The sequence below is a fragment of the Larimichthys crocea genome, chromosome XV (assembly GCF_000972845.2).
Source record: "Larimichthys crocea isolate SSNF chromosome XV, L_crocea_2.0, whole genome shotgun sequence".
NCBI lineage: Eukaryota > Metazoa > Chordata > Actinopteri > Sciaenidae > Larimichthys > Larimichthys crocea.
Window position 1 is genome coordinate 20,587,805 of NC_040025.1, and position 27,280 is coordinate 20,615,084.

General features: G+C 41.4%; 1 protein-coding gene across 2 annotated transcripts in view; it reads right to left on the bottom strand.

Annotated features, from left to right (window-relative positions):
- Positions 1-26,600, bottom strand: part of prkar2aa (protein kinase, cAMP-dependent, regulatory, type II, alpha A) — a 39,043-nt gene extending 12,443 nt beyond the window's left edge. Inside the window, exons 1-3 of one of the 2 annotated variants that reach the window (XM_010742229.3) lie at positions 25,909-26,600; positions 24,768-25,047; positions 585-620 (exon numbers count right to left, since the gene is read on the bottom strand). In XM_010742229.3, the coding sequence (XP_010740531.2) occupies positions 585-620; positions 24,768-25,014 (283 nt within the window). In that variant the 5' untranslated portion in view covers positions 25,015-25,047; positions 25,909-26,600. Of the gene's footprint in view, positions 1-584; positions 621-24,767; positions 25,052-25,908 lie in introns of both variants that reach the window. The other variant, XM_010742228.3, reaches the window with a different exon arrangement.
- Between the last annotated feature and the right edge of the window lie 680 nt (positions 26,601-27,280).

Consider the following 27,280-nt stretch of genomic DNA (forward strand, 5'->3'; position numbering starts at 1 on the left):
AACAACACGTACTCTACTACAAACCTTTATGGCACTGCGGTATGGTGGCAGGGTCAACAGTGACGGTAGGACAGCAGTAAAGATAAACTTCGGCTGACACACCCAGAGCCTAACCAAAGTGCAACTCTCTGTGACGGCTGACGACATTCAATTACACAGCTGTAAACACTAGACGGGTACGACCAAGCGTGAGAAAACAAGAGCACTGTACACACAAGACCACAGGAGCAGAGAAAACACAGACACACACACACACACACAAAGCCAAAACCCCAAAACACATTGCTGTGATGCTTCTTAATGCGGTTTTACATGCTTGACATACGCAAATGCACTCATTATGAAAACACTGCCTCAACAGTGTTTGACATCAACAACAGAGACAGACACGAATCAGTCAGTCTAACACTTGGCCTCAACATCCATGACACACACAATAAACACACACACAAGCTGCTGGCGGGCCACTTAGGCAGTGATGTATGCAATGTTGCCCGTGGTGTGGATTACACTTAAGGGACATGACGTCAAACGCGTGCATCTAAACACACACACATATACACAAACACACACACACCCCTTACCTGACACTCTCCTGTTGAATCTGCTGGGTGGTGGAGCTGTGGAGAGAGAAAAAAAGAGAGAGAGGGTGGAATTAACATCATTGTTTTTACATAATGACATTTAATACAATTTTGTGATTGCTTTGAAATCCTCATTATCATTATCTGCTCTGAACAGACGGTGTACATGACAATAAAAAGAGAGGGAGAGAGAAGAAGAAGAAGGAAAAGAAAAAGACCAAAAGGCAGACAGTGAGTCAGAGAGACAGTCAGCACTGGAGGAAGAGAGAAAGATACAGACAGTCAAACAGATAAAGGCGACAAAAGGTGAAGAGATAAAAAGTAGGACACACTCAGAGATATAGGCCGACATGAAGAGAGAGAGACAAAGGGTAACCTGGGAAGAAGACGTGAACTCAAAAAGAGTTGAGAAAGGAAAAAAACTGTATTTTCAGTGTTGCCAAGTTAATATTTTCTTAGCAGTGGCTACAGCCTCCAGCATTATTAGCTCACACACACACACACACATACACTTTCTCTCTAACAAATGGCATTATCATTTTTTTTCCATGGCTGCAAATTGAAAACTAATACAACAAAAAGTGATCAAACTGAGCAGCAATAATCGCATGGTGCCCTGAAGCCAGACAGATATGAGTGGATTAAAAACTTAATAAGAGTCCTCATAGTTACATGTTTACAATGAAAAAATTCTAATGAATAATGTATCAGGAGAGAGAAAGGTTGAAAGGGCCATGACAGTTATGTTCTAACAGTTCACGTTACGTATAATCAATTAGACTCTCCAAACAAGCAACACAAACGGAGCAAATATTGACAGGAACCCTATCTTTATTTCTGATGCCAGTGTCAACTGTGTTTCTGTGTTCATTACAAACGGACAGAGGTTCATGGTTTGTTTACGTTCTGACTAGACAAGCAGACTTGTCTGTGCCAGTGTAGCGAGCCTCGAGCTGTTGCAATACACCGTTTGTCTCTGTGCTTTAACATCCAGCATTGAAGGACTCACAACAGCAGGCACCTGTCCAACTCAAGTGTTTCCTTACGCACTGAACCAAGAGAGCTGTTAAGTGACAGCCTTGTAGATCTCTGGCCTGAGAGGTTACTGGTATTACAAGTACGTAAAATAAAGTAAAACATCATCAAATGCATGTTGCCTCTGTAGATACTTATCACCGGGCACAGCTGCATGCTCTTTCACACCAAGGTCGGACTTGGTATGTGAAAAATTAAATGTCCTTTCTAATCACACTGTTCAGTTTGTTCAGAAAGCAAACGTTGTGCCAGTGTTTGTATTCACATTAATACTTACATATTGCTCAAGATGCTAATCTATTTGAGGTGTTGGCCTATTAGAACGCCACGTGCCCCTTACACTTGGCTAGCAGAGTGACATTAGGTGAAATATAACAGGAAGGCGCTGATATTAGCCAGGAAAGAACAGCCGTAATGCATTATCGTGATATAAGAGTAGTGGTTCTTTGGAAATACAGAATATTCCAGCAGGGAACTAGGATATTAATCTGATTACTAGCCTAACCTAAATCTAAATACTAACAGGTGGAAATACCAGCATCCACAACAGATATTCCTTGACATGTACATTTTTATTTATTTTTTTAGGCAGGTTGCTGCTTATCCAGGGTAACACAGAGCAACCACTTCCTTTTGCTGGTCTTGGGCCCAAATGGCAACAGCTCCACTTTAGTTTTTTAAGCTTTGCTCGACTGAGCCCCGTGAGTACAGGCCAAGACACCAGCTTTTTGCCTGAAAAGCTTTCCACAGACCTGGCAAGGGGACTCATGCTCACCTGGCCCATTTACAGAGGGTTACTTTCTGAGTCAAATACTGAGGGTGGTGGGTTCTATGTTTGTAAAAGCACACACTGTAAATACCGTTAAGTACATTGGCTTTAATATGTCAGCAATCAGTCGGTGGAACTCTAGTTCTGCAATAAATCATTGTTTTCATGCATTTTGCATTTTTCTTTGCAAGAATCCAGCGAGAACTAATGTTTAAAACAACATCAAAACAAACACAGGAAAAACATCCTGTGCATGGCAGAGGATGCTTCCTGGAAATCTCTAAACAGCAGCTGTAATTGAGTTTAATTTCTGGCCATGATTTCAGTGCTGACACGAGACAATATTCATCATAGCAGAGGCACGCTGGAAGGACACTGCTGAATATGATTATGCATCAGGACTAATAAAGTGGCAAGTCAAGAGAGAACGTACTGTGTGTGTTTGTGTGCACACACGCTTTGAGTATGTGGTTGCACAGTCAACACGGTGTTGGCCTGCATTCTGGCCTTGTGCAGCATTCGTGTGCACCCTCACCTTGACTGACACACACACACACACACACACACACACACACACACACACAGGGTGAGGTCGGGGTCCTGAACACCTGCTTTCTAACGCTGGGCTGTTACTAGCCAGCATGGACATGACTCACTGCTGCCACACACATACACACATGCTCGGTATGTGTCCATTGCTACCTTATTACCATCCTGTCAGAGCCCATTAGATCTAGACTGTGAAGACGGGAGCCTGGGGGAAACTCACACATACACACCACTTTGCCCCGGTCACCTGGGGAGATGGAAAGAGTTTAACACTCTACTCTCCATGGAGATCAATCTTGCTATCACTCAGCACAGATCAAACAACAGGATGATCTCATCTACTGCTGCACTGACATTTATTGCATCTGCAAGGGACATTTTTCACAAAGCAAGTTTGTCTCCGTTTTTAGTCTAGTCTAGGAAAAATGCATTAAGAGCGACTTCTGCATTTCAACTCTATTTGTATGCATGTGTTAACTCTCACGTGGAGACCACACATTCAGGCTAGTTTGGCATCTGCATTACACACCTGAACTTTCATCCACCCTGCCTACATATTGGACTGTTTAGGACCAGTGTGTAGGATTTAATGACATCCAACAGTGTAGTTTCTGATTGCAACCCTCTGCCCTCACCCTCTCCTTCCTAGCATGAAGAAAGCTATGATAACCACCCAAAGCCAGAAAAACATGAGATGCCATATCCAGAGTCAGTGTTTAGTTTGTCCATTCTGGGCTACTTTGAAACTAGTGGTTCAACATGGCACGTCATCAACACGTCATCAGGACTCATTCTAAGGTAACAAAACATAACAATTTCTATTTTCAGGTGTGCAAGAATAAAAAGATTTGAGTTGTGCATATTCTATTTCTGCTATATTCTGAAAATAAAGCACATCAAATCTTACACAACAGACAAAACACAAGGACAGAACACAGTATCTACAAAATGAGTTACAACCTGCTGAACTTGTCACTGACATATAATGATTTCTAATGGATGGTTAATGTAAGCGAACTTTAGTGGTAACAGGAAGATAATCTATTCTAATCGTGTCAGCTATGGGTGCCAATGTGCACAACAAAATACAGTCCATATGAGGTTGATGCAATAATAGCAATATTTGGGACTAGGCAAAATGTCTTAAGGGAGTATAAATAAGAGTGTCTTCAAATAACCAAAAACATAGCTGCTTACATTTTCATTTCTTCATCACTCTGATCTCTTTCCTTTTATTTGAGAACAAGTCATTCATCTACATCATGTTTGCAACTATGTATCACTGGGGTAGAATTGAAGAGATCTTCACGTATAACTACTCGATTGATTTAAGGATGGAAACACATCTCAGAACCATGCTTGTTTGCCTGCCAACAAGACTGGCATACAAACCTACCAGCCATAGCCAAAATAGAGTAGGAAACGAGTAGCAACTGAGTCAACTCTTCGACCTGCGAGTCTTTGTCTCCCTTTTAGCCCTTTCTTTTACTGAACCCCACTAAGGAACATACAGATATAGATTTAATTCTCCTTCAGCACGATCCTTCTTGTGCATAAAGAGGATCTCAGCTTTGTCTTTCCATTAATGTGTCAGTTCCAACCCTCTTTCTACAAAGGGGCACAGCAGTAGTAATACACTCCAATGAGTTCAACACTATTCTCAGTTTCTCTAGCTCCCTCCTCTCTGTCATTTATTGTATACCTCGCCCCCTCAGCTGTCTCAAAGGAACAGACCTTCCTCCCCCGTATTGCTCCCAAAGCTTCATGACTCCTCTCCCCTCTCTCCATCTTCTCTTTTGCATCTGAGCCTGGTTTCTTACTTTATCTCCTTAACCGCAAGACATAGATCATCCCTTTGTTGCTGCTTGTTGGGGACTGTAACAAGATGAGATATAAAACAGAGACTGTTGTATTGTCTGACACACGTTTCTTAACCAGATAATGACTGAGATGAAATTCAGTACCCAAATTCAAATCCCTGTTCAGTACTGCTGATGCACGGTAAAGTTGTTTACTCTACGAAACACTTTGGCAGGCCACTTCCCTCTGTGTTTACACTGCAGGCCCTCATGCTCAGCTACAAAATGCTACTTGTACTGAATTTTAAACAACGGCAAAGCAATAACTAGAGCAAAAATTACAATAACATCTTCTTTTCATTTCTAATGTCAGTTCATGTCTGAATGAGGTATCTTACTAAATAGCAATCAAATGAACTATTTTTGAACCGTTTTCCTCCCATGTGTAATTCCCAGTGGAGCAGTATGGCGCCAAAATTAGGACTTGTTCTTTTTACATGTCAGGGAGGTCAAAGGCCATCAAAAAGATACGAGTCTGGACAAGGAAAAGTAATAAAAGAAAGTGTAGGTTAGATTAAACCACACTATCTGCTATACGTTTGCTTGATTCAAGTTCCGCACAAAAAACAATCCAATGAATATGGATGTAGCTTACATTTCCATGGGAAAATGAATGAGTCATGTGCCCTAAATCATACACAGCAACATCACTGAACCTTCCACCATTAATCACCAGTTATCTATTCCCTGATGCCTTTTCCCCATGACTCCCATTTAAACCTAAACCGCTCTTCCTCCTTCACTACTAATACATCTATTTACAGTATGTATTCTTTTACATGAACATAGTAAGTCTGACTTTTTCTCTGTACATCCCCCTTTAACCTTTCTACTCTAAACATCTTTCAGTTTCTGCTTCTTTGTTGGCAGGCAAAAAACAGCAACAAGTGACGGCATAAGTACGTGAGGATTAACAATACAAACAGTGGAGTTTAGAAGTTACAAACATCACGGTACAAGGGGACTAGTCATTCAGAACTGGGGTGAAAACAGGGCCAAATAGGGTAAAGGCAGAAACCATGAACTGCATCATCCCTGGTTTGTGTCCGGACTAAGACCTTTGTTGCATGTCATGTCAGGTCCAAGGAAAGGCAACATGCTATTCGGTGTGATTAATTACCCATCTAAGCAGAAAGTTGATTCTTCACACATCGATGATATTTGCAGGAAACAGCGGCTGCTTCAAAAGGTTTAAAACAAACACGATACAGGCACTCAGGCAAATATCTTCTTGTTTATTATGGGCAAAAAATGAACATGTTTCAGCTATATGCCATTATCAGCCTGACCCTGATAATCACCTCATTTTTATCCACCCCTAATTCCACTTTATTGCTTCCCCCCACCCCCTGCAAAACTATTATCTGAACCACATACCAGGAGTACACATTCCAAACTGCTTAAAAAGATTTGTTCTGTTTCCAGTCAAACTCATGAACGGGTCAAATCACTGCAGGTACTGCACAAGAGGCACAATGACCAACAAAAACACACACACACACACAGAGCTGAAGATCTACACAAGACCCAAAGAAATCCACTACTACTGTTCATCATTGATATTTTGATCTGTATACACACTTTTATATCATTGTTGGTGTTGTTTTGTGCTTCTTTTTACACTGCTGTAAAACAACGTTACAGTTGAAGTATACAGTGGCTGTGGGGCTCTTCTTGCTTCAGTTCCAAATTTTTTTCCAGTCTAGACTTACGGCACAGGTTACTTTAAACTTTGTAGCTCTAAAACTTTTACCTAAGCACATATTATACAACAAGTGAATCACCTCAACACTTTAAGGCCAATGCTTGGGGGAATATAAATAAAAGTAAAAGTAAATAACGGAGCATTGTAAACCAACAGCAGAACTAAAATAGCTTGAGCAGTTTCGGCCAGTTTGAAAATGAATCATGTATTGTCTCCAGTAGTCACATAAAATGCAGTTTTGTCTGTCAAGAACAGGTGGACAAAATAAAACATTGTGTGTGTGTGTGTGTGTGTGCACGTGCTTTTGTGTGTTGTGTTTGTGTGGGTGCACAAGTTTGAGTGTGCAATGTGTGAAGTGCTCTCCCTACAGTCATGTGGGTTGGGGGGGGGGGTGATGGTTTCCGTATCAAGTGTACGCCTGAAGTTGCCTTGGCAACCTAACACAAAGATCTCATCACCATAACAACTCTATCCCCTCCACCCTCCCTCCTCCTCTATCCAAGTGGCAGATCAATCCCCCTCCACCCCCCTCGCTTGCTCTCTCTCTCTCTCTTTCTATCTATCTCCATCCCTCCATACACACCCACTCACTGCCATAACAGCATTAACAGATGGAGAGAAGAGACAGATAGAGGGGGAGAGAAATGAGAGAAGGGAGGACAGAGGGAGAGCCAGAGGGGGAGAAACAAAAAGACAGACCAGAAGGGGTGACAGGGAAAGATCTACTGCAGTGTGATAAAAAGAAATAAGAAGAAAACTGAGAAAAGAAAAAAAAACTAATGATAGCAAATGCCAATATGATGGTAGTGATGAATAGTAAGCTACTGCACATGCCTGTTGATATAGAAAATACATACAATACGTACATACAAAAAGAGGTAGACAAAGGAAAAGAGGGTGACTATAGCATGTGATAACCAGTGATTGAGAAAAACATGCAGACAAACCAATCACAAAGGGGGGGGGGCATCATTGAGAAGGGAGATGGAGAGAGAGAGAGAGAGAGAGAGAGCCCACTGAGTGAATAAGTGAAGGAGGAAAAAGAAGGGAGCAATTCATCCGTCCCTGCATGGCGTTTTCCATTGATTTTTCTTACGGCCATTTTCAGTGTCTGGCTGCCTGGTCCGTCAATACATCAGCCAGTTAGCTGGAGGGGAGACCAAAGCATCAATGTGGCCACTCCACATCAGACACTTCAGATCTCAATATTTCACATTTTGATATTTTTCCCTGCCAAAATGGCTACAGAGCGGTTAGACTGGTAAGACGAATGAGACAGGGGGAACAGATGCACGACAGTAAGACAGATCCGGTGACACAGTTGGTAAGGATTAAATAAACCCTAACCTAAACTGCGGAAGCGATGGCTGGCTTTCAAGTGGGAGAGTTAAAAGGAACATAGGCGACATAAACTAAGTTTGGACAGGTCTGTTATTTGTCCGCCCACCTGTTGCTGCTCACACCTCCTGATTTCCTTCTTACCACTCTCCTTCCTGGAATAGAAACAGCATAAATGCAGGAAGATTTTGTCTTTTAACAAGGACAGGTCTGTCCATTACATTAGCCACTTTGGCAGTGCGTCAACCACCATTTGGAGCCCTTAATCGAGTCGACAGGATGAATTTGGCAGAACAGAATTGCGACAGGGGCTGGATTGTATTTGGGGATGGGTGTGCTGTTGGCAGTTTTTTCAGCCCATCACTGAAAATAGTCATGTAGACTATGAATGGTGCCTGCCTATTCATCTGTTGCATTAAATTTTGAAAATTAAGAGGTTTGAATTCCCAAACACATGGACATTCTTCTGAGAATAATTCATTTTAGATGTCAAATATCATAAACACGAGCATGTGAGGAGTGGAGGCACTCTCCCATTGCATCAGCAGCCGACTCAGTGACATTTCTGTCACCTAAATGGCCAATTTGTGTCCATTCTGAGCATCAGGGGGCAGCTAACAAGTTTTCCAGTCATTTATTGTTCTTCCATTTTTCCACGATTCTCAGACAGTCCAGGACACGGTGGCAACTTTTATTTACTGAGAAATTTAAAAGGTTTAGGTGCACAATGATTTGATCAAGTTACTTTAACACATAGTTATCTCTCTCCCTTCCTCTCCCCCCCAACATTTATCTTCCTTAACAACAGCCCCCACCATCTGTTCCTCCTCTTCTATCATCCAACTCTGTCTCTCCATCTCTTTTCCTCCTTTCCTCTCAGCCTCTATGCTTACTCTTACTCCTCCTCCTCCTCCTAAGGTCTGATTGATAACAGCAGGGTCACATGTGGATCAGGGAGCTTCCCTCACGTGTTGCCTCTCCTCCAGAGCCAGCAGCCTCAGATGTCATTGTCAGCCTCTGCTGGCATGCACTCATGCGAACGTACTCACATGCACACACACTCACACAGACAGACACAGCAGCTTAATCAAGCTCACGGCCACAAACACACAGTACAAGTTTACATGTGCAACCTCATACACACAGAGGAGGTGAACAGAGCTTGCCTGACACGACCACTGGCAAGCTCGAAAGCAGACTCAATAAAGCACAACATCAGCTCTAGTCTCCTACTGCACACCCACGTATCATAGAAATCCCCCAGATTCATGCTTCAAAATGCACATGGGCAGCTTGTTCAGCGAGGATTTTGTGGCAGTGTTTCCTCTACTATATGTGGCACAGTGACTGATTGTGAAACAATTGTTTGTGTGACGAACAAAAGGAACATTAATAATTTCCTGAAAAAACTTGATTGAAGAAGAAGAGATACTTTTATTAATCCCTCGAGGGGAAATTGTTGAAACTAGCAGTTGTTGTTACTTTCTAACCCTCTCCAAGAGCTTTCATTGCCAGCAATCTGATCAGTACCTTACACTCCTACAACTTTGAGTCATTTTTTTAAAATCAGTGTCTCTTTCCAAGTCTCTTTCCTTATTTTCTTCCCCCCTTCTGCCCTGTTTCATCTCTCCCCAAGACTCATACCAAGAGGAACAAGCATAAATCCTATCCCCTGCATGTCCTCCTCCCCAGAGAAGATATACTGTATAGTCTGGCTCTATATGTCAGCAGTCCATGTGTGCAGAAGTGCTGACCTAAGCAGCATTATTTGCAGGCTCTACAGCTTACAGTACAATACCAGGTTAATGTGGAAACCTAATCAGAAAACACACAGGTCTAATGTCTACAATGTATTACAAGTCATACAAATCTGCACACAATTGAACATGCAGGCTGCAAACTAGCAGTGTTTGTGGAGACATCATAAAATGCAGAGACAGCGACAGCAGAGGAGGTACACAAATACACACACGGCATGATTCATAAATGCACACAATACCACCACAATCTATTATTGCTTTCTTTAAATGAAACGGTCGACTCCAAAAGAGATTTTACACGCATGTCAACTCAATTTAGGTAGGGACATGAAGGACAAAATTAGAATGACAAAAATTATTACATTTAACTGATAGTTGCGTGTTTTGTTGAATAAAATACATCTTTTGAAATAAAAATTTGGATGTGGCAGCTACATGAACACACGAATGACTGTAGCACAGAAAGCTCGGTGTACCTCACAAAGTTGTTTGAGATTGCATCGTTAAGCTGCTCACCATTTTCAGTCACTGAAATGTAATTTTTTTTAAAAATGGACATTGATTCTCACTCAGATTTAATGTCCCTAGTGAAAGAATTAGTTTGGGCATCATTTCGTTTCCAATTTGAAAAAACTCATCTCATCAAGTATTAAAATAGTCTTCATTGTTAAAGTGTACAATAAATGCACCACACCGTGTTCTGGCAAACAGGTGAACTTCTATGGTTTCTGGATCTGCTGGACAATTTAACGACGATGACACAAATGTCAAGATTGAGACATACTTTCACCACTGTGATGTATCCAAGACAGGAAGCAGACAGTAGATAATACACATTAAAATAATAATAATATCCTTCGTGTAATTCCAGGTAAAATATGTAGTGCAATGCAAGAATCAGGGCTGCTGACGTATCATGTCTGCCAGTTGTGATGCGTCAGACCAGAGCCAAATTATGAGTGTTAAACAGCATGTCAATTATTGCTTCCGGCAAATTGGCGCCTTACCAAATGGATCGAGGACACACTCAAAATACTGAATATATTATATCATTACTAAACTATATGTTAGACTACAATCAACAGGATCACATTTTGTGGTGGAATTCTCCTTTATCATAAACACAGGCATCCAATGTGTGTCATCAGTGCTGGCTGTTTCACACCAGAGGCAGTTTGTATCATATGAGAGTCAGCTGGGAAAATAGATGACATATCATTGGAGTCTGCTGTTAAGAAATAATATATTGTAATGTGAGTGGCATTGCACAAGCCTCTGACCTTATTCTTAACCAGTTGAAATCCTTAAACAAGCAGTGGGCATTATGGGCAAGCAGTGGACAAGCAGTGGGCAACTACCTTTGAGACAGCTTAGAGCAAGGCACCAAGTTCAGTGGAGCTCCTTTAAGGACTGTGGTTATACTGAGTTTACAACTTTGTATCTAATGCTGTGGAGCTGATTGGCTACCAATTTAAAAACACTGTTGGAGGACTACATAAGAAAGTAAAATGAGCAAAGGAATCTGTATGTAGGGTAAGAAATTACTCCTCATTAAAGACCTATGAATCATATATTAAGGCTACTACGAAATCTAAGATTTAAAAGAAACATTTCATGAGCAAAGATGCAAAAATGAGGAAGACTCATGAAGTAGTGAAGCACTGAAAAGTACTGGTGTACTGTACTAAATATAAGATCTTAGTGAATGAACTACATTTTTAACATGCTCCTCTGGTGGACTGCATGGACCTGAGACAAAGAAACGATAGCGTAGCTAGATAAAAACGATCAGATACCGTGATCTGCAAAGATTTTTTGAAAGCATGTCTCCAGGAGAAACACCTTTGACAACTTAAGTACATATTGTCTGCCATAGTGACACCCTTTTCTGTTTTATACACAGCCAACAGGATAAACTGGTAGTGTTAAATAGTGGAACAGATCAACAGGTCACTGTATACCTTACACTCCCTGTCCTGTATAATCACTTTAAATAATAGGTTAATAAGAGCAGAGATCACACAAACATAAGGCTGAACCTAAAAGCGGAAGCCAAGCATGATATATGGAGAACATACATGAGTTAAACTAGCTACTGTGTACCGATCTACAGTTTCTCAGCTGTGATTTATGGTAGTGAGAACTTGTTTGAATGTTGAATTTATTACACAGAAGTTGTAAACAAACAGATATGAGGTTTCAAGATGTCAGCAACTCGGAGGAAGGGAAATGTCCACGCGCACACACGATATGTGCACTTTGCGCCTATACCAACATCACAAAACATCTACACAGACACACACTTTGGGTTTCCTCTCTGACAGATGTACAACAGGGGTACCTTAGATATATAAAAAAAGAATGTCTCTTTAATGGAGAACTTTTCTGTGAATTTTTCCAGCTCAGCTGCTCTGGCTTTTTCCTCTCATTCCTCATGCTGTTTGTTTTCTTGTTTGCTGTAACCTTTGTACATCTTTTTCCCCCGTCTCACAGCTTATACCTCTCTCTTCCTAAGTCATGAAGCTTCCACCATTATTCTCACGCTCTGCTCTGTTCCAGTCCTCGTTTCCCACCACACGACTCCCTTCTCACTCTCTTTACCTTTCCTATTATCTAACTCTGTCCATTTCCCTCCCACAAAAACGGTCTCTTGTTCCCTCTCTCCCATTGCCCCATATCTGACTCTCTCCCCTTTCCACTATCTCACCCTCCCTCTCTCTTCCCGTCTATTGCACTCTTCACAGGACTTAAGCCCTTAAAAGGAAGTAGCCTGTCCTGCTTATAGCTGCGCTGCTGTTAACCCTTTCCCAGCGTCACCAGGTTTGCTGATGCCTCTTAACCACTTTAAGCCTGACTTGACCTGACAACCTTTCTTGTGTTTATCACATGCAGAGGTTGACGTCAACAGCGTAAAAGTAATGCTATGATCAAAGGATCTGCACTAACCCAACTTCCACAATAAACACATTTCTAAGTAGCTTTGACCACTGGGGAGTAGATACTTGCAATATAAACATGCAGAACTTAACCTTATTATCTGTTCAGGTCTCAGTGGTTCAGTGGTATCTGCAGCATGATAAATCCTTGTATAAAAGTATTTTTTTTTAATCACTCTAATCTATCTCTAAATCTAAAAATATTGCTAAGGATACGTACTAAAAAGGAAGCTCAGTCAATGTCTCCGTCTCTATTTCTTTAATTTGCTTGTGGCCATATTCTTCCCAACACACGTCTTAGCACATGGTTTACTATGTGATGCTAACACAACACACTTACACTCAGATCTGACTAAGTAGTACACATACCAGTATTGCTAAATAACTTACTTCGAGTATCACACTTTTCAAACAGACATTCCACAGGTTGTATAGCCCACACACAGTTACGGTTTTATGCTTTAGTAGACGCAGTAAAGGCAGTACACAAAAATGCATATGCAGTTTAACGGAGGCTTTTTCAAAACATCTTAGAGCGCCATGAGAAAGTGCTTATTTAGTCTATGTGGAAATTCCTGCATGTCCCTGGTGGTGTTAATACTATGCAATAATATCTCCCAATAAGTTATACAGGCCAGCTGTGGTTACAGTGAAAGAAGCCGAAGTGATTGTTTTACAACGAGTGTGATATTTTTCAAATACTGGACACTTCAAATAAATAAGACAGGCCAAGAATACAAGCTATGCTGCATGGACGCAAGACTAAACAACTTCAACTAAATTCACCAGCGGTTACTTACCCCAATAATTCCCCCTTTTAGACCTTAGCACTATAGCATTTCATCTTGTAAATTCTTTAATTAATTAATTCCAGTTTTGATGACATTACATACACGTTACAGTTTGATTACAGCTGTGTGTAGCACTATTGCTCAAGTCAAATTTCCCCTCTGGACAATTAAAGTACATCTTATCTTCAATAGTTTATGACCACATAGAAAGCCATTTTTCTTCATATGTTTTGACACATACAAAAGTCTTTGCAAATCTAAGTTTCAACAGCAGTTTTTATCTATTTCCTTATTTGTGATTCGTCCGTAATCTCTCTCCTCTGCAGCACGCACTCTTGATGGCGTTTTGATCTTGGCACAGGTCCTGTTTACATAGTCCACCATGTTACCAGCGACAGCTTCTATGATGAAAAACCTAAAGAACTTGAGGAATGTTTCACCTGAAGAATGTGACATTGCAGAATGTGGGTGAAAGGAATGTTTTTCCTGACTTTATCTTGCATATGAAACTAGATGCCGAAAGTTTTCTGCAACATTTACAGTGTCAGACCCAACAGATAATTTAGCTATACTCCCAGGAGCTTGTTTCATTAAAACGTTTTTTATTTTTCCACAAGAGATGGTTCTGTCATGATTTTGGGGTCCAGACACACCAGTATTATCCCATGGATGTAGAAAATTTGTTTGGAAAAGTGAAAAAAAAATAAAATTACAATATCTCAGGCCACGATATCTGTGTCTAAAGCATCAAGTCTCCACATGACAAGTAAAACGAGATGTTTTCATATACCCAGGACGGGGCATCATTTATTCATTTTCAGTTTCCAGGGTTAAAAAAAAAAAGTTTAGAATCGCACATGGTAGAAACTGAATGGCTTTAACACAAGTCCAGCACAATATCAGCCAAAAGTCCTGTGTGGTGGCAAAATGTCAAACTGCAGAATAACATTAGTGGCCAGCCTGCGGGTAGGAGAGCGCAACATGCTCTCATCAAACCACTGGGGTGTAACGTAAACAAGGCCAATCTGGTCTCCCATTACGTGACCATTTACAGTCACAAAAGAACTCCAAACCTCCACATTCTCAAGCCTGTGTTTAGAGTTGGGTCATTAAATGCATGCAATACCATTTGACTTGTGGGAGCTTGTGGGTACTACTCGATGTACGATGGAAACTAAGCATGTATACTTGCACACTTATGTCAAATTTGACCATTACTGCCGCCATAAAAAGATTAAACAGTAACATTTTACCAGGTACTTAAGTTTGGTGAACATGTCAAATGTTGTATATGTCATGCTAATTGGGTCTCAACTAAAATAAGCTAGAACAGGAAGAAATGTAGTTTGTACAACATAGTTATAAATATGCAGCCTAAAAAGGAGGCACAAAGTGAGTTTGTGCTCTTACTCTCTTGCAATTTTCATCACTCTCTCTGACTGACAACTTTATCCCTCACCTGATAGATAATAAACAGTGCTGCTGCCCTATAAGAAGATAAATAAGAGGGTTGCATAAACACACATTATCAGAACTGCAATACAAAGACAGCGATATGAACGTCTGTCATATCAAGGCTACGCAAACACACTGATAAAGATACAGTACTTGTTACCGAGCGGAGGGCTGTGAACTACTTGTAACCTTCTGACATTTTTTTATCTAAATCATGATTAAGCAAGGCCACTGCCCATCACTGTCACTTGGCTAAGAGCAGTTTCAATGTCACTGGTTTCTATGGTGACCATGGCTGTGCCACATTAGGCCACCATGTTAAACCCACAACATACACAGTATTAGAATGCCCCTCAAAAAGCTGGAAAGAAACAGTAACTCTGCTATGTCGAGCCCAATCATAACCCACATTAAACTGAGAAATTAAATGAGAAGTACAGCCTCTTATTTCCTCCAGAGAGGAGGTAACATTTTCAATTATGTTTGTTTGTGTGTATTATTATTAAGATATCTGAAAAACACCTGGTGGAAAAAAGGCCATATTGTTGGGCAAACAGTTTCTAGTGTACAGATTTTTTGTTCAATAGGACATAAACCATGTGTAACAAGTGCAGTGTTATACAAGCAACAAAGACATTACAACAAAGGTGCAGAATTTATAAAATACACCCTATTTTCACATGTGCATTCAACTGTTCAGTCGACGAGTCAGAGTGATGTCTGAGACAGGGTGTGATACAACCACCAGTGACACGCTGGTCTTTGTCTGTTCAGCTGTCTGCTCTAACAGCCAATTTGGCAGGAAACCAACCATCATCCCTTTTCTAAAACTCGTACTAGCTAAGGGCTGGGAAACTCTTTTGTTCACGCAACACAATCACAGGTGAACACTGTAGTACGTTTATCGCCCTGGTCTTGGGTTTCTCTCAACAGGTGCAGTCAAAGAGGTAATAAAAATTGATCACCATTCCCTGTATAGTATGAGACCCATTTTGTTTTTTTGCAAGTGTACCTGAAAATCCTTGTTTTGAAGAATTTACCAGAACCAGGCCATTGTCTCAGAAATGATGTGATCAGTCTGCTTCTCGAGGCTGGTTTTCTAGAAATTTCTAGACTAACGTCCGTGTTTTGCTCTGCAGGTACTTGATGGACATGGACCTCATTTGGCTGCAGTAACTGGCTGGTTGTCTCACTTGTTGTCTGCATGTCACTCTTAAAAGTAAACAAGTGTGTACCCAGGAAGGTTAAGAGGGACTCCAAAAACCAATACTCACTTTTCACAGTTTACAAGACTAAAATATTTTTGCGAACACCACTTAATATCTAGATCCTGTCTGCCAAAGTTGCTGAAAGGGTGGACCACCCAACAGTCAAAAATGAACTGTTTGGCTGCTAATTAATGTTGGCTCTAACCCACTAATTTCTCTCCCATTCAGTCTCTTCTCATTCATGGTTTCTTTCCCTTTCTTCTCTACACTTCTCCCCATTGTTAATTCTCTCTTTCCTACCGGGCCAAAGACGGTTTTGCTAAACCGCCCTTATAACCCCTTCTCCCTCTAAGCTATCTTGTCTAATGAGATTGGCCCTGTACATCGAGAACAACACATGCACAGCAAGGGAGACAAGGGGATTGAGTGGATGAGAGAGTAGGTTCAGAGGAAACAGGATGAGAGAGTGATGGCTGACATATAACGACAGGCTGACAGATTAAAAACAAAGATGTGGTGACCGAACCTTTGGAATAGTAATAGTAGAGATTTAAACATGTATGCAGGCTGAATTTACGAAGGAGATGTGATATGTATTGTCATTCTGTCACCCTGACCAATACAAACAACATTAAAAGGAGGACAAACTGAACGTATTACGTGACCTGGTTTCACAAGCTTTTCTTGTGCAAGTGTCAGGTAGAAAATGATAAAAAAGGAATGCTAGGTAACCCACTAGTCCCAAAACCTTGGCCAATTCACTCTTATCTCACACTGCTAGGTTAGCAAACAAGAACTGTGGGTGGCAAGTTTATCTACTCTTACAGACACCATGTTGAGTAACCAACAATTGTTTAATTTAAAAAGATCTGGTGGCCTGATAAAGCAGGATATAGGACTGATAAATGCTTGAATCAAATCACTGACTATATTTGCATTGCCTGCAATGATCCAACTGTGGATCATATTCTAAATAGGCCTATTTGTAAGATGTATAGATGGTTTTCTTATAGAACTGTTCCATTCATATTCATGCTCATGAGCACAGCCTGATGAATGAGGCTACTATCTCTACAATACAACATCCCCATTTTCATCCAGTACAAACCCTAAGTTGTCATCATCATTTATTACCATGGTTTACTCCCTCCATGCAAATTATGCAAAAACATTGCTCTAAGCTTCTTTTTAAAACACATATATACATGAGTAGATTCAACTGGGAGATGAAGCTCAAAGATGGTTGCCCCAAGGAGACACAGTACTTGGCAAATGGCCACACAGGAAGCATGTTTGCAGAGAATTAAACACTGGCAAAGAGTGCTTGTAAGTGGAAGATATATAGTGTGACGTGTTTCCGCAAGGGAACATCTTTGGCAGGCATTGTAAGACAGTTCAACTGCCGAATGTTTGACAAAATGCTGTGAAACCACGAACACAGGATACACGCGGGTCCTTACTTAAGCTAAAGTAACATGTAATATTGTTGTGGCTGGTGGTCATACAAACACAACTTAAATAACCTCTATTACAAACAGTACCAACAGGATAGTGTAAAGAAAAAACACGTTTTCTTCTCAGGAATAACAGAGTCCTAAACTCTCTCCTGAATTACCCCCGTTGTGACGCTCTGACCCGAATGTGGAGCCAGTCACTACATTGATCACTGGAGGACTGATTCCCACATCCTCTGTAATCGGACCACTCTCAGCCCAGATCATCCCCCTCCCCCTCCTCAGTCTTCTGCTTCCTTGACTATCCCATGCCCTTCTCTCTTCACCCCTCTCCCACTTCTCTCCCGAGAGATGCATTACATGGGCATTAACTCCAATACCAATAGTGTAAAAGTATTACTTCAGCCCAGTGTTGGTTTTTAAGGCTCTTATCTGACCAATTCTTGGATTAGCATTTTTGTCAAATTATGTCACATAAGTATTTCCCATAAAATCAAAGTATCTATGGAGTAAAAAGCTTTTCGTTTTTGTATTCGACTGTATTCAACAGTTTTAAAATACTGGATTTTAATATTAGCTTAAAGAATTCTTACATACTTCATCTTCTAATGTGACCCTTTTTGCACCCTCCTATCCTTATCACCCCATCCATGCAATAAATGTCCCTGTTTATTCACTCCCCCCGCTTCCTCGCTCTGTACAGACAGGATCAGCCACTTTAAGAGGCTTTGATGAAAAATGCTTTACCACCCTTGCTTTCACAGATGTCCATCTGAATGTAGTATTGAAAGGACACATTTCTTATCCTGATTCTTCACATTACTCTTAAAAAAAAAAAAAAAAATCACCATTGCATATGAGTGGTAATATTTTATTTGTATTATTGTATGGGATGTCTGGCTTTTATCCAGTCCTTGTTCCAGTCTCAGTTTATAGTGAGAGATCATTTGTAACGCCTTGTAAATTTAACAAAATGATGACATGGAGTAAGAGGTTAACACATTTACAGAAAGGTTTGAGTTATGTTCACTTACTGAAACTATTGAGCCAGTGGACCGGCAAGGAAGTGACTTAGAAAGATGATCTGTGTTGGAGCAAGGCAGTGTGTGAACTGATGAGGATGTACAGGCAGTGGCTATAGGTTAGCAAACCCCCTCCATTTCTTCTTCCTTTCTGCAGTGTCACTAAAGATGGCTTAAGCACAAAAAATAGGTACTTCCTCATTCTTTGTGCTTAAGCCACCAAAGTTTAAATAACACCTTTCAGTAAAGCAGATCAGTTGTAGGCTGCTCTATCACTGCCTCAACTGTCTTTTCTCCTGTTCCATGATGTGGTGAGTGTTCTTGTTTTTGTTCTGTTTTTCCCCCCATATTTCCATTTGTTCTTTCATTGGCTCAGATATCTGTCTATGTATTTCTGCTTTCCCTGTCTTCTAGTTTTGTCTCTGCACTCTTGCAAATGAAGACCACCTTGCCACTGTGGCATTTTAATAGAACAAATAAATACACTGCTCTTTTTATGTCCTTGTGTCAACCACAAAAATGTGTTGGCAGATGCGCAGACACGTCACCTACCATGAACATTAGATAAGAGCGGCTACAGATTGACACAGACTTTTTCATATGCACGTAAAGTGTCTTCGTGACTTGAACTATGGCCTAGGATTTGACATAAAAGGAATACAAACACATTTGATCAAAAGAGTCATATGTTCAGACATATGCTAACAGGAAGATGAAGGAAAATGTGACAGAAAAATACAGAAAAAAAGACAAGGGACGCTGAGAAACAGGAACACAGAAGCACAGAGATAAAGCTACAGTGATACTCAAAAAGATAAGAAAGGCAAAGTATGATGACAGCAGGCAGGTAGGCAGGGAAGCAGACATACCAGCAGACTGGCTTTCAAAGAAATGACGAATAGGACGGTAAAATAGAGATGATGATCAACAGGTAGAGAAAAACAAACACACACAAAGAGAGCAAGATCAGTAGACAGACATACAAGTAAGACAGTCAACTGGGCAAACAGCCAAAATGATTGTTAAAAAAATTAAATACAAGCAGAGAGAAAGAAAGACAAGGCCGTAATGGATAGGTCAGGCAGACAGATAGGTAGGTAGTGTATTAAAAAACAGTCAGAAAGCCAGACTGAGTAGCATGAGTCGTCTGAGGGCTTTTCCACTTAGCGCTGTCAGTCAGCCAGTCCAGCAGGTCTCTGTAGGGATGCTAGGCTGCATTAGATTTGCCTGCAGGCTAAAAGCACACTGGACACACACTGCAGCCTGCTAATCAGGTCACCTGTTGCACAACGATGCACAGAGACCTGCTACACACACACACAAATGTATACACTCAGTGACAGGCATCTATGCATGTATGCACTACCTCTCCCTGTGAACACACACACACACACACACACACACACACACACACACACACACACACACACACACACACACACACACACACAGGATAATGGATATGAGCATTTCAGCTCTGCTTATTGCACTAATTACCAGTGCCCATAGGAGATGAGTATAATGTCCATTTATCACATACAATTGAAAGGAAAATGTCACAAAACAAAATTGGGTTAATTAAATAGTCTAGAGTAAAAAACTGAAGAACCTGCATGTGTGAATTACACTAGGATACAATGAGAACAGAGCAGGAAAGAGAAAACAGTACACAACAAAAATACAAGGCTCTCTCTGCCCTTTCTATGTATATTATGACAGTTACGAGTGACTGTATTTACTGAACACACAGCCTAATCATCACCATGTTGGAGAGGTAAAGGGGAAATCAGTGAGAGGAAGGAAGAGGGAGAGAGAGGCAGAACAACAGGGGGTGAAGGGAGGGACAAAGAGAGCGCCAGGGTGACAGAAACAAATTAGGAGACAGCAACAATGATGAGGCTATTATAGAACGAGGGCGGAGAGGTCAGGGGGGCAGAATTTCACCACGTTGTGTATGTGATCATGCCCCGGGCCATAACAACAACCAGACACAGAAGAATATTTATCTAGACGACACACAAATACACTTTGGTCTGCATACAGTGCGCACACACTCACAGGTGGGTGACAAATCTGTCGATCACACGAACCCTAATGGACTCAGAGCATCTACCGACTCATGACTTTGTAATACTGATGATGGCAGAGACAGGTGAACACAAAGGTTTCTCAAAAACGATTAAATGAAAATGAAACATAATTAATGTTAACGTCAGTATGGCTGATTTGGTGAACAATTTAGGGAGACAGTGACAGATGTTTCCTGCGTGCACTCTCTGGTACATAAATCCACATACAGAGGCAGTTAAGTCTGAGGGTACACACAGAACTTTCTTCAATTTAGTTGAAAGAAAATCACTGAAAATGATTACTGGAAAAAAATTAATGGAAAGAACCGATGGCACATAATGTATTTAGCTCAATCAACCTAGTCAAACAGCGCTTGCAGACACCCTGCGTAGGGAGTTTTCCATAAATCAGGGTTATGTCAGCACTGGTTTCATTCACCATGCATTGGGCCTTATGTTATAATTTACATGAGTGTTTAACACCAACAGTAGAACGGCAGTCCAAAATGAAAACCGACCATCTGGGAAAATTTGCACTTACTGGCGCAAGAGGGCCACTGTGATGAAAAGGAAACACTTTACAGGCTTGTGTTGATGTTATGCATCTTCCCAGGACCTCTGCTTTCAAAATACCAGCGCTTATAAATAATCAACACAACACACCTAGTTAGGATTTTGAAAATACTGGCTGATGCAAAACACTCCCCCAAAGAGATTACAGCATTTTGGAGGTAAATCTTTCAAAGTTCCTCGACAAATAAAGATAGCTGGAATTTTACATTCGTCTTTGGTGAAAACTGCACCCTCCAGGATGAATAAGAACTGGGCTTAAAGTCTGTTATGTACCAGTGTGACTCGTCATCTAGCTGCAAAGCTTTGTTATGTTCTGTTGAGAGTTAGCATGGGCTGATTTTTTTCTAAAACGGCTCTCTCCTCCCTCAATCACTTTTTCATATAGCCTATGCTTTATCCCTGCTGTCTTTCCTATAAAAACACATTTAATTCACTTCTATTATCATCCCTGGAACTCATCTGTCCCTCCATCCATCCATCTTTTAATAAAAAGCCCCACTCATTTCAGTCACAGAGGGAGCCATTCATCCCCTCCTGTTTCTCTCTGTGAACACGTACTGCCAGACTGACATTAGACCGGCCAGCTCGAAGGAGAGAAAAAACATGCACATATTAGGACACATATTTGTATTGCATATTTTTACGCATAAAGCCTATACTTGCCTTCATCTACCATTGCCTTTTCTAACTCCAATGAATGCTGAGTAAAATGGAAAGTTCTAACATTTCACCTGGATTCACCGAGTGAGTCTATTAAAAGAACGCAGCAGGTGATCCTGATATTAAGAGCACTCGGTTACAACTACATTTATTCTGACATTTCTAGCAGAGACTGTTCTTTAGTCTCAACTGTTCTGAATTTTTCCAATGTGTAACTGAAGTTCCAACCTCAACACAGAAAGGGTTACTTTAAAATCTTTGTCCTGACATCAGTAGATATGATGGCGGTACAACAGTTTGTATTCAAAACAGTATCTCCTTTTGTTAAGCAGCTTAGGCCATGGTAGTGATCCTGCTGTGGATTTAGGCAGTAAGAGCTAGGAAAACAAAGCACGTAAAATAGGACGTCATGTTTTAAGAGTGTACTGTATTATCCATGGGAATACATTACCAGCTATCCAACTCATTTACATATTAGAACACTTGTACACAGAGATTTCCTGCGGCGCAAAGGAAAGGTGAATCATCATAACTGTAAGGAGCCTAATAAACATGAGTGACAAGATTTTATACATTTCATCAGATAATATAAGATAGAGATCAAGTTCATGTTACACACCTGGCATTTCACCTTGACACTCTCTAGACTTTTTACGCAAATTCAGTCTTAATCAGAGCGGTCCAATAAAACTACTTTTCCCATGCAGAGACTGTGCACTCAGCTCAAAAAAAGATTTCACAACAGCCATATTTCTTAATCAAGGGGTCAAAGCCCAAAATGAGTCATTGGCCTACTTTGAGTGTAGCAGGATTATGTTTTAATGTGATGTGCTCTAAAGACAGAATGACTTTCTCTGATGTCTTCAGCTAATTATTTTCCAAACCTTTAGAAGAGCGTGTCAAAGTCAGGCACTAGAATTCTGACATGTGAAACTTATATTTTACATTTCAAATATTATATGGTCAACACCTTAAAACTAAGCCCCCAAAAACAATTACTCATTCTGATCAGTTGCATACAGAGGTATGCTATTTGTAGTCAAGCGTTAACGGTCAAAGACTGTGACTGTAATGTCCTATTGTCTGTAGAGTGTTCAGTTTCCAACGGTTGAAACTTTTACAACCAGGTCGGGTGTGTGTCATCTGTGGAAATAACTAAGAATAGACATCCTCGTTTTGAACTCCTGGATTTAAAAAGTTATTTTGTCTTTTTCACAAGATCAAACGGTTTTGGAGCATGTGCTGTTCAACTAGTAGCACTATCGTACTCTTTATACTGTACCTATAGGCTATAACAGTGGTCAGGCAAGAGCACATGATGTCTTTGATTATACAGGCCAGTGTTGTTCCCCACAGAAATGAATGTCCTGAGGCAGCATACACAAGCCTGACTGGATAATCTGCTGTCATGGCTGTCATGTGTGTGACCCACAGCATCCAGGCGAAAGCTTATCCCTGGAGCACAACCGTATCAGCTCCCTGTCCTTATTGCCACCTTGGATGAGGTGTGGAAAATGCTTAACAACTGATCGCTAATCAGAATGTTCCTAGGAAGAACAGTTTCATGGCGTCACTAGGCTGGAATTTGAACGGGCGTAAAATCAAGTCATAACACATCTGTTTGCCCTCACAAGCGCACACAGACACAACACGCGCACGGACATACACACTGGTCCTTCAGCTGAGGTCACAGCTGTTTCACAGCAGCCAAACCCCACTTGTGTGAGCAGAGAAACTGTAATCCCCCTTTCACCCTGAGCCAGCTTGTACCAGTCTACAAGGTGGGCCAATATTGCTTTCTGCAGACATGAACATTTGCATAACGGGCATGTAAAACTAAGTTTTAGAAACAGGAAACATGTCTGACAGACTGTAAAAGTCACAACAATGTTTATTATTTTAACCAAGCAGACCTAGAAGTTACACTCCACCGATGCTCTAGTATCTGCCAAAGATACTGACAAGAGAAACTGTGCAAGCCACAATCATACTTCAAATTGTGTTTGATTCTGTCATTAGTTTAAAACAAATGCTTCCTGCATATCACTGAATTTCAGAAGATATGCCTAAAATAGATTCAGAAATCCTCACAATGGATAAACTCATTGAGAAAACACAGAACCCCCATTCACAAGGTAACAGCCTCCCCCTGCTCTCAGCAGCACGGCGGAGAGTTTAGCTCTGAAAGCTTACATCTTCTGCCAGTCTGTCAAACACAGGGGAGTGATGCGAAAAGAAAAAAGCATGGCACTTTTACACTGTACCGTAGCTGAGAAGTATACATCTGTATTTTATCAGGCAAATATTTATCTGTCTTTTAATTCCAACTCTACTTTGACGGTCATGTTGTATGTGTGAGCCTATTTCTGTTTTCTTCATACCTTGTTAAAAATGCTACAAGTATCAACGTATCACATTAAAATGGTAAAGACAGTCAGCTTGCCAAGAGTCACTGAAAAATTTGGTTCAGCTTCAAAAACATTTTTTCAATGCTTTGCTCACAGTCCATGTGCATGTTACCTCTTGTTACGCTACAATGCAAGAAAGTGTTCATCGACGTCCGTAGTTGAGCCTAATTTTCACTTTTCACGGTGTAATATTTCCAGTTTCTAAAACACTTTGATTGGAAAGCTATATTTATCTAAATTAAACTTGCTAGTTCAAATTAAAAACATATTAAGAACCACTTCAGATCCTGACAGCTAGATAGATAATGAGAATGGAAAAGACCTAGATTAGATGAGAGGCAGATGAGGGCTGCCTAACTGAACTGTCTGCTCAATGGGATTTTCTGGATGCCAGTGTGTGTGTGTATGCAAATAAAGCAGGCTTCACACACTTCTGTATCTCAGGAAGAGATGAGACAGATTGTGACCCAGTCACAAGGCTCCAAGCCTCACCTCCACACAAACACTATCTTTCATTCTGTGCAATCTCACTCGCACAGACACGTCTGACGCAACAGATGACAATCGTTCCGACGACAAAGCATCAACTTACGTTCAAAGTCAGAATCATCGTCTTCGTCATCCTCTCCGTTGGACTCTGTTTGCATCGGCTCCCCATCAAACATCACACCTTTCCCCGTCTTGCCACCGGCACTGGCCCCATCCTGACTTCTGGTATCCCGCAAACGGGTGAAGTACTGTACTGCAAAATCCACCAGGTCTGACGGCCTTTGTCGCAGCACTTCCACGGTGTACCCCTGCAGCAGTTCTGTCAACCCCACCGGTATCTCAATACTCATGGCTGTGCGTGGCTCAGTGGCGGCGTTTGCTATCTATCTACAGAGGGAGAGAGAAAATGAGTCAGAATTTGTTTCGGGTCAGATACATACTTGTGTTGGAGCACTGGGTTTGTGATGTGGTTAAAGGGTTGCCTAATAGTTAGTTTGAACAGCTGACTTGGACTTTTTACTATGCGAGTGCACTGAGTGCAGCCAGAGAGGACTATGACAGCTCTGCAGGGCGACTGAAATGTGCTGGGACACCCAAAGTGACAACTGAAGAAATAAGCATCAGGTTTGACAGCCGAGCAGACACCCTGTAAGCTATAAGGTTAATGTATGAAGTGCTGCTTTGACATTGTCACTTTATCACGGGTTGATCCAGGGAACACACAGTTCCTGCAGCTGCACCGCACAGATATGAACATTTACTATGAGAGGGGAGCAGATAACCAGAGACACTCGCCGGGTTTCAGTAACATTTCTCGCTCTGGCATCGTCAGAAACTGTTTAACTTGGGTGGGTGGCCGGCTGGAGCCAGCTAGCAACGCAGCTAATTAGCTAAACACTCATGACAACTTGCTTTACCGCACAAACACACGATGTGACCACTCAAGACTAAAGTTATCTAACTTGGCCAGCAATGAATGTGTGTGTGTGGCATTAGCTTATCTCGCTAGCTTGGTGTGCCGCCTTCAGGGAAAGCCTGTTTCACCGTTAGCTCATGCTCCACCATGGCGCACAGGCTGTGGGAGCTAGCGTTAAGCCGCAGATGAAGCTAAGTGTCTGGCTGGATAAACGATGCCATGCAAAGCACAGCAAGTTGCACACGGCCCGGTAAGCCCGTTTGGTGAGCTAACTTAACGTTACCGACTGTGTGTGTGTGTGTGTGTGTGTGTGTGTGTGTTCACTTACGTGAGATTGTGTCTCCCCGGCTAAACTAGCCAGTCCCCTCCTTCTCGGTGTCTTCCTTGTTCTCTCTTATTTCGCCTCTTCTTTTTAGCCAGTCTCTTTGCCAGTGTAGCGACCGTATCCCTCCACAGAAGACACAGTACCCAACGTCAAAGCCAACAATCTCACGTTGGCTTCACCTAGCTAAAGGTTGTTTTTTTTTTTAAGACGGCTATTTTAGCTCGCCAGCCCGCTGTACAGCGATGCTTGCTGGCTAAGTTGAGAGGAAAAGAGCGACTCGACTTCACCGGTGCAGCAGCCTCTTCTTGCGACGTCCACGCACTTTGCTGAGGGTGGGACTTGCTGTGGCGGTAGGGAGAGGTGGCTAGATGGCAGGCTAACTACTTGTTAGCACCTGCCTGTTTTTTCTTTTGGCAACTACCTAGCGACTCCACTCTCCTTTTAAGACACAAGTAAGTCAGCTGCTGCAGCCAGGTGACAGATCCTTAAAGGCTCAGCGTTTAAAACAGTGTTGCGCCCACACCGCCGTTTGAGTACAACCCGACTGAAAAACGCTTATTTAGCGTTATTCAAACAGTGTGACGGCTAATTACAACGTGAGAAACATGCAGCAATGAACCGAAAACACGTTTCCTCCCTCCCGGCGAGCCACTCCACAGCTCTACACGCACGAATGGACCACTCCGGCAAGCGTGAGGAGGCGTGTTCACCCAGTGAGCAGACGGCGTTTGACATTGATCGACAGGAAGCTCGACCAATCAAAATGCACGTTTAGAATACACCAACCAATTGGAGAGAGTTCTGTGAGCGGAGGCGGGTTCAAAGATAACTACATTTGTACAGCCAGAATAGGACCACACCCACAGAGTGGCCTTGGTGGAGAGCTCTAGAAATACTAGAGAGCTCAATTAAATCCGTGTATGGTGCATGATTTCAAATATTTGTGTTCAGAGTACTTGGATTTGTGTTGCAATCAGTAGGATGGCTGCTTAATATAATAATATATGAAGAAAACATTCATATAGCTGACATCTAAATGGAAAATGGTCCACTTTGTTCCATTTTAACCCGAGGATCCAATCACATGTTGTTTTGTTGTTTTTATACAGTACCAGTAAAAAGTTTGGACTCAGCTTGTCACTCAGTGTTAATTCATTTTATTGTACAATGTACATTGTTGATACACACTGAAGATCTCAAAACTATGAAATAACACACGTGGAACTATGTGGTAAACAAAAAAGTGTAAACAAAGCAAACTATGTTTTATATTTATTAAAGTAGACACATTTTGTTTTGATTACAGCTTCACACAGGTATTGATTATTGACTGAATTACAAACTCATGTAACACGTAACAGATTGCAGATTTCTT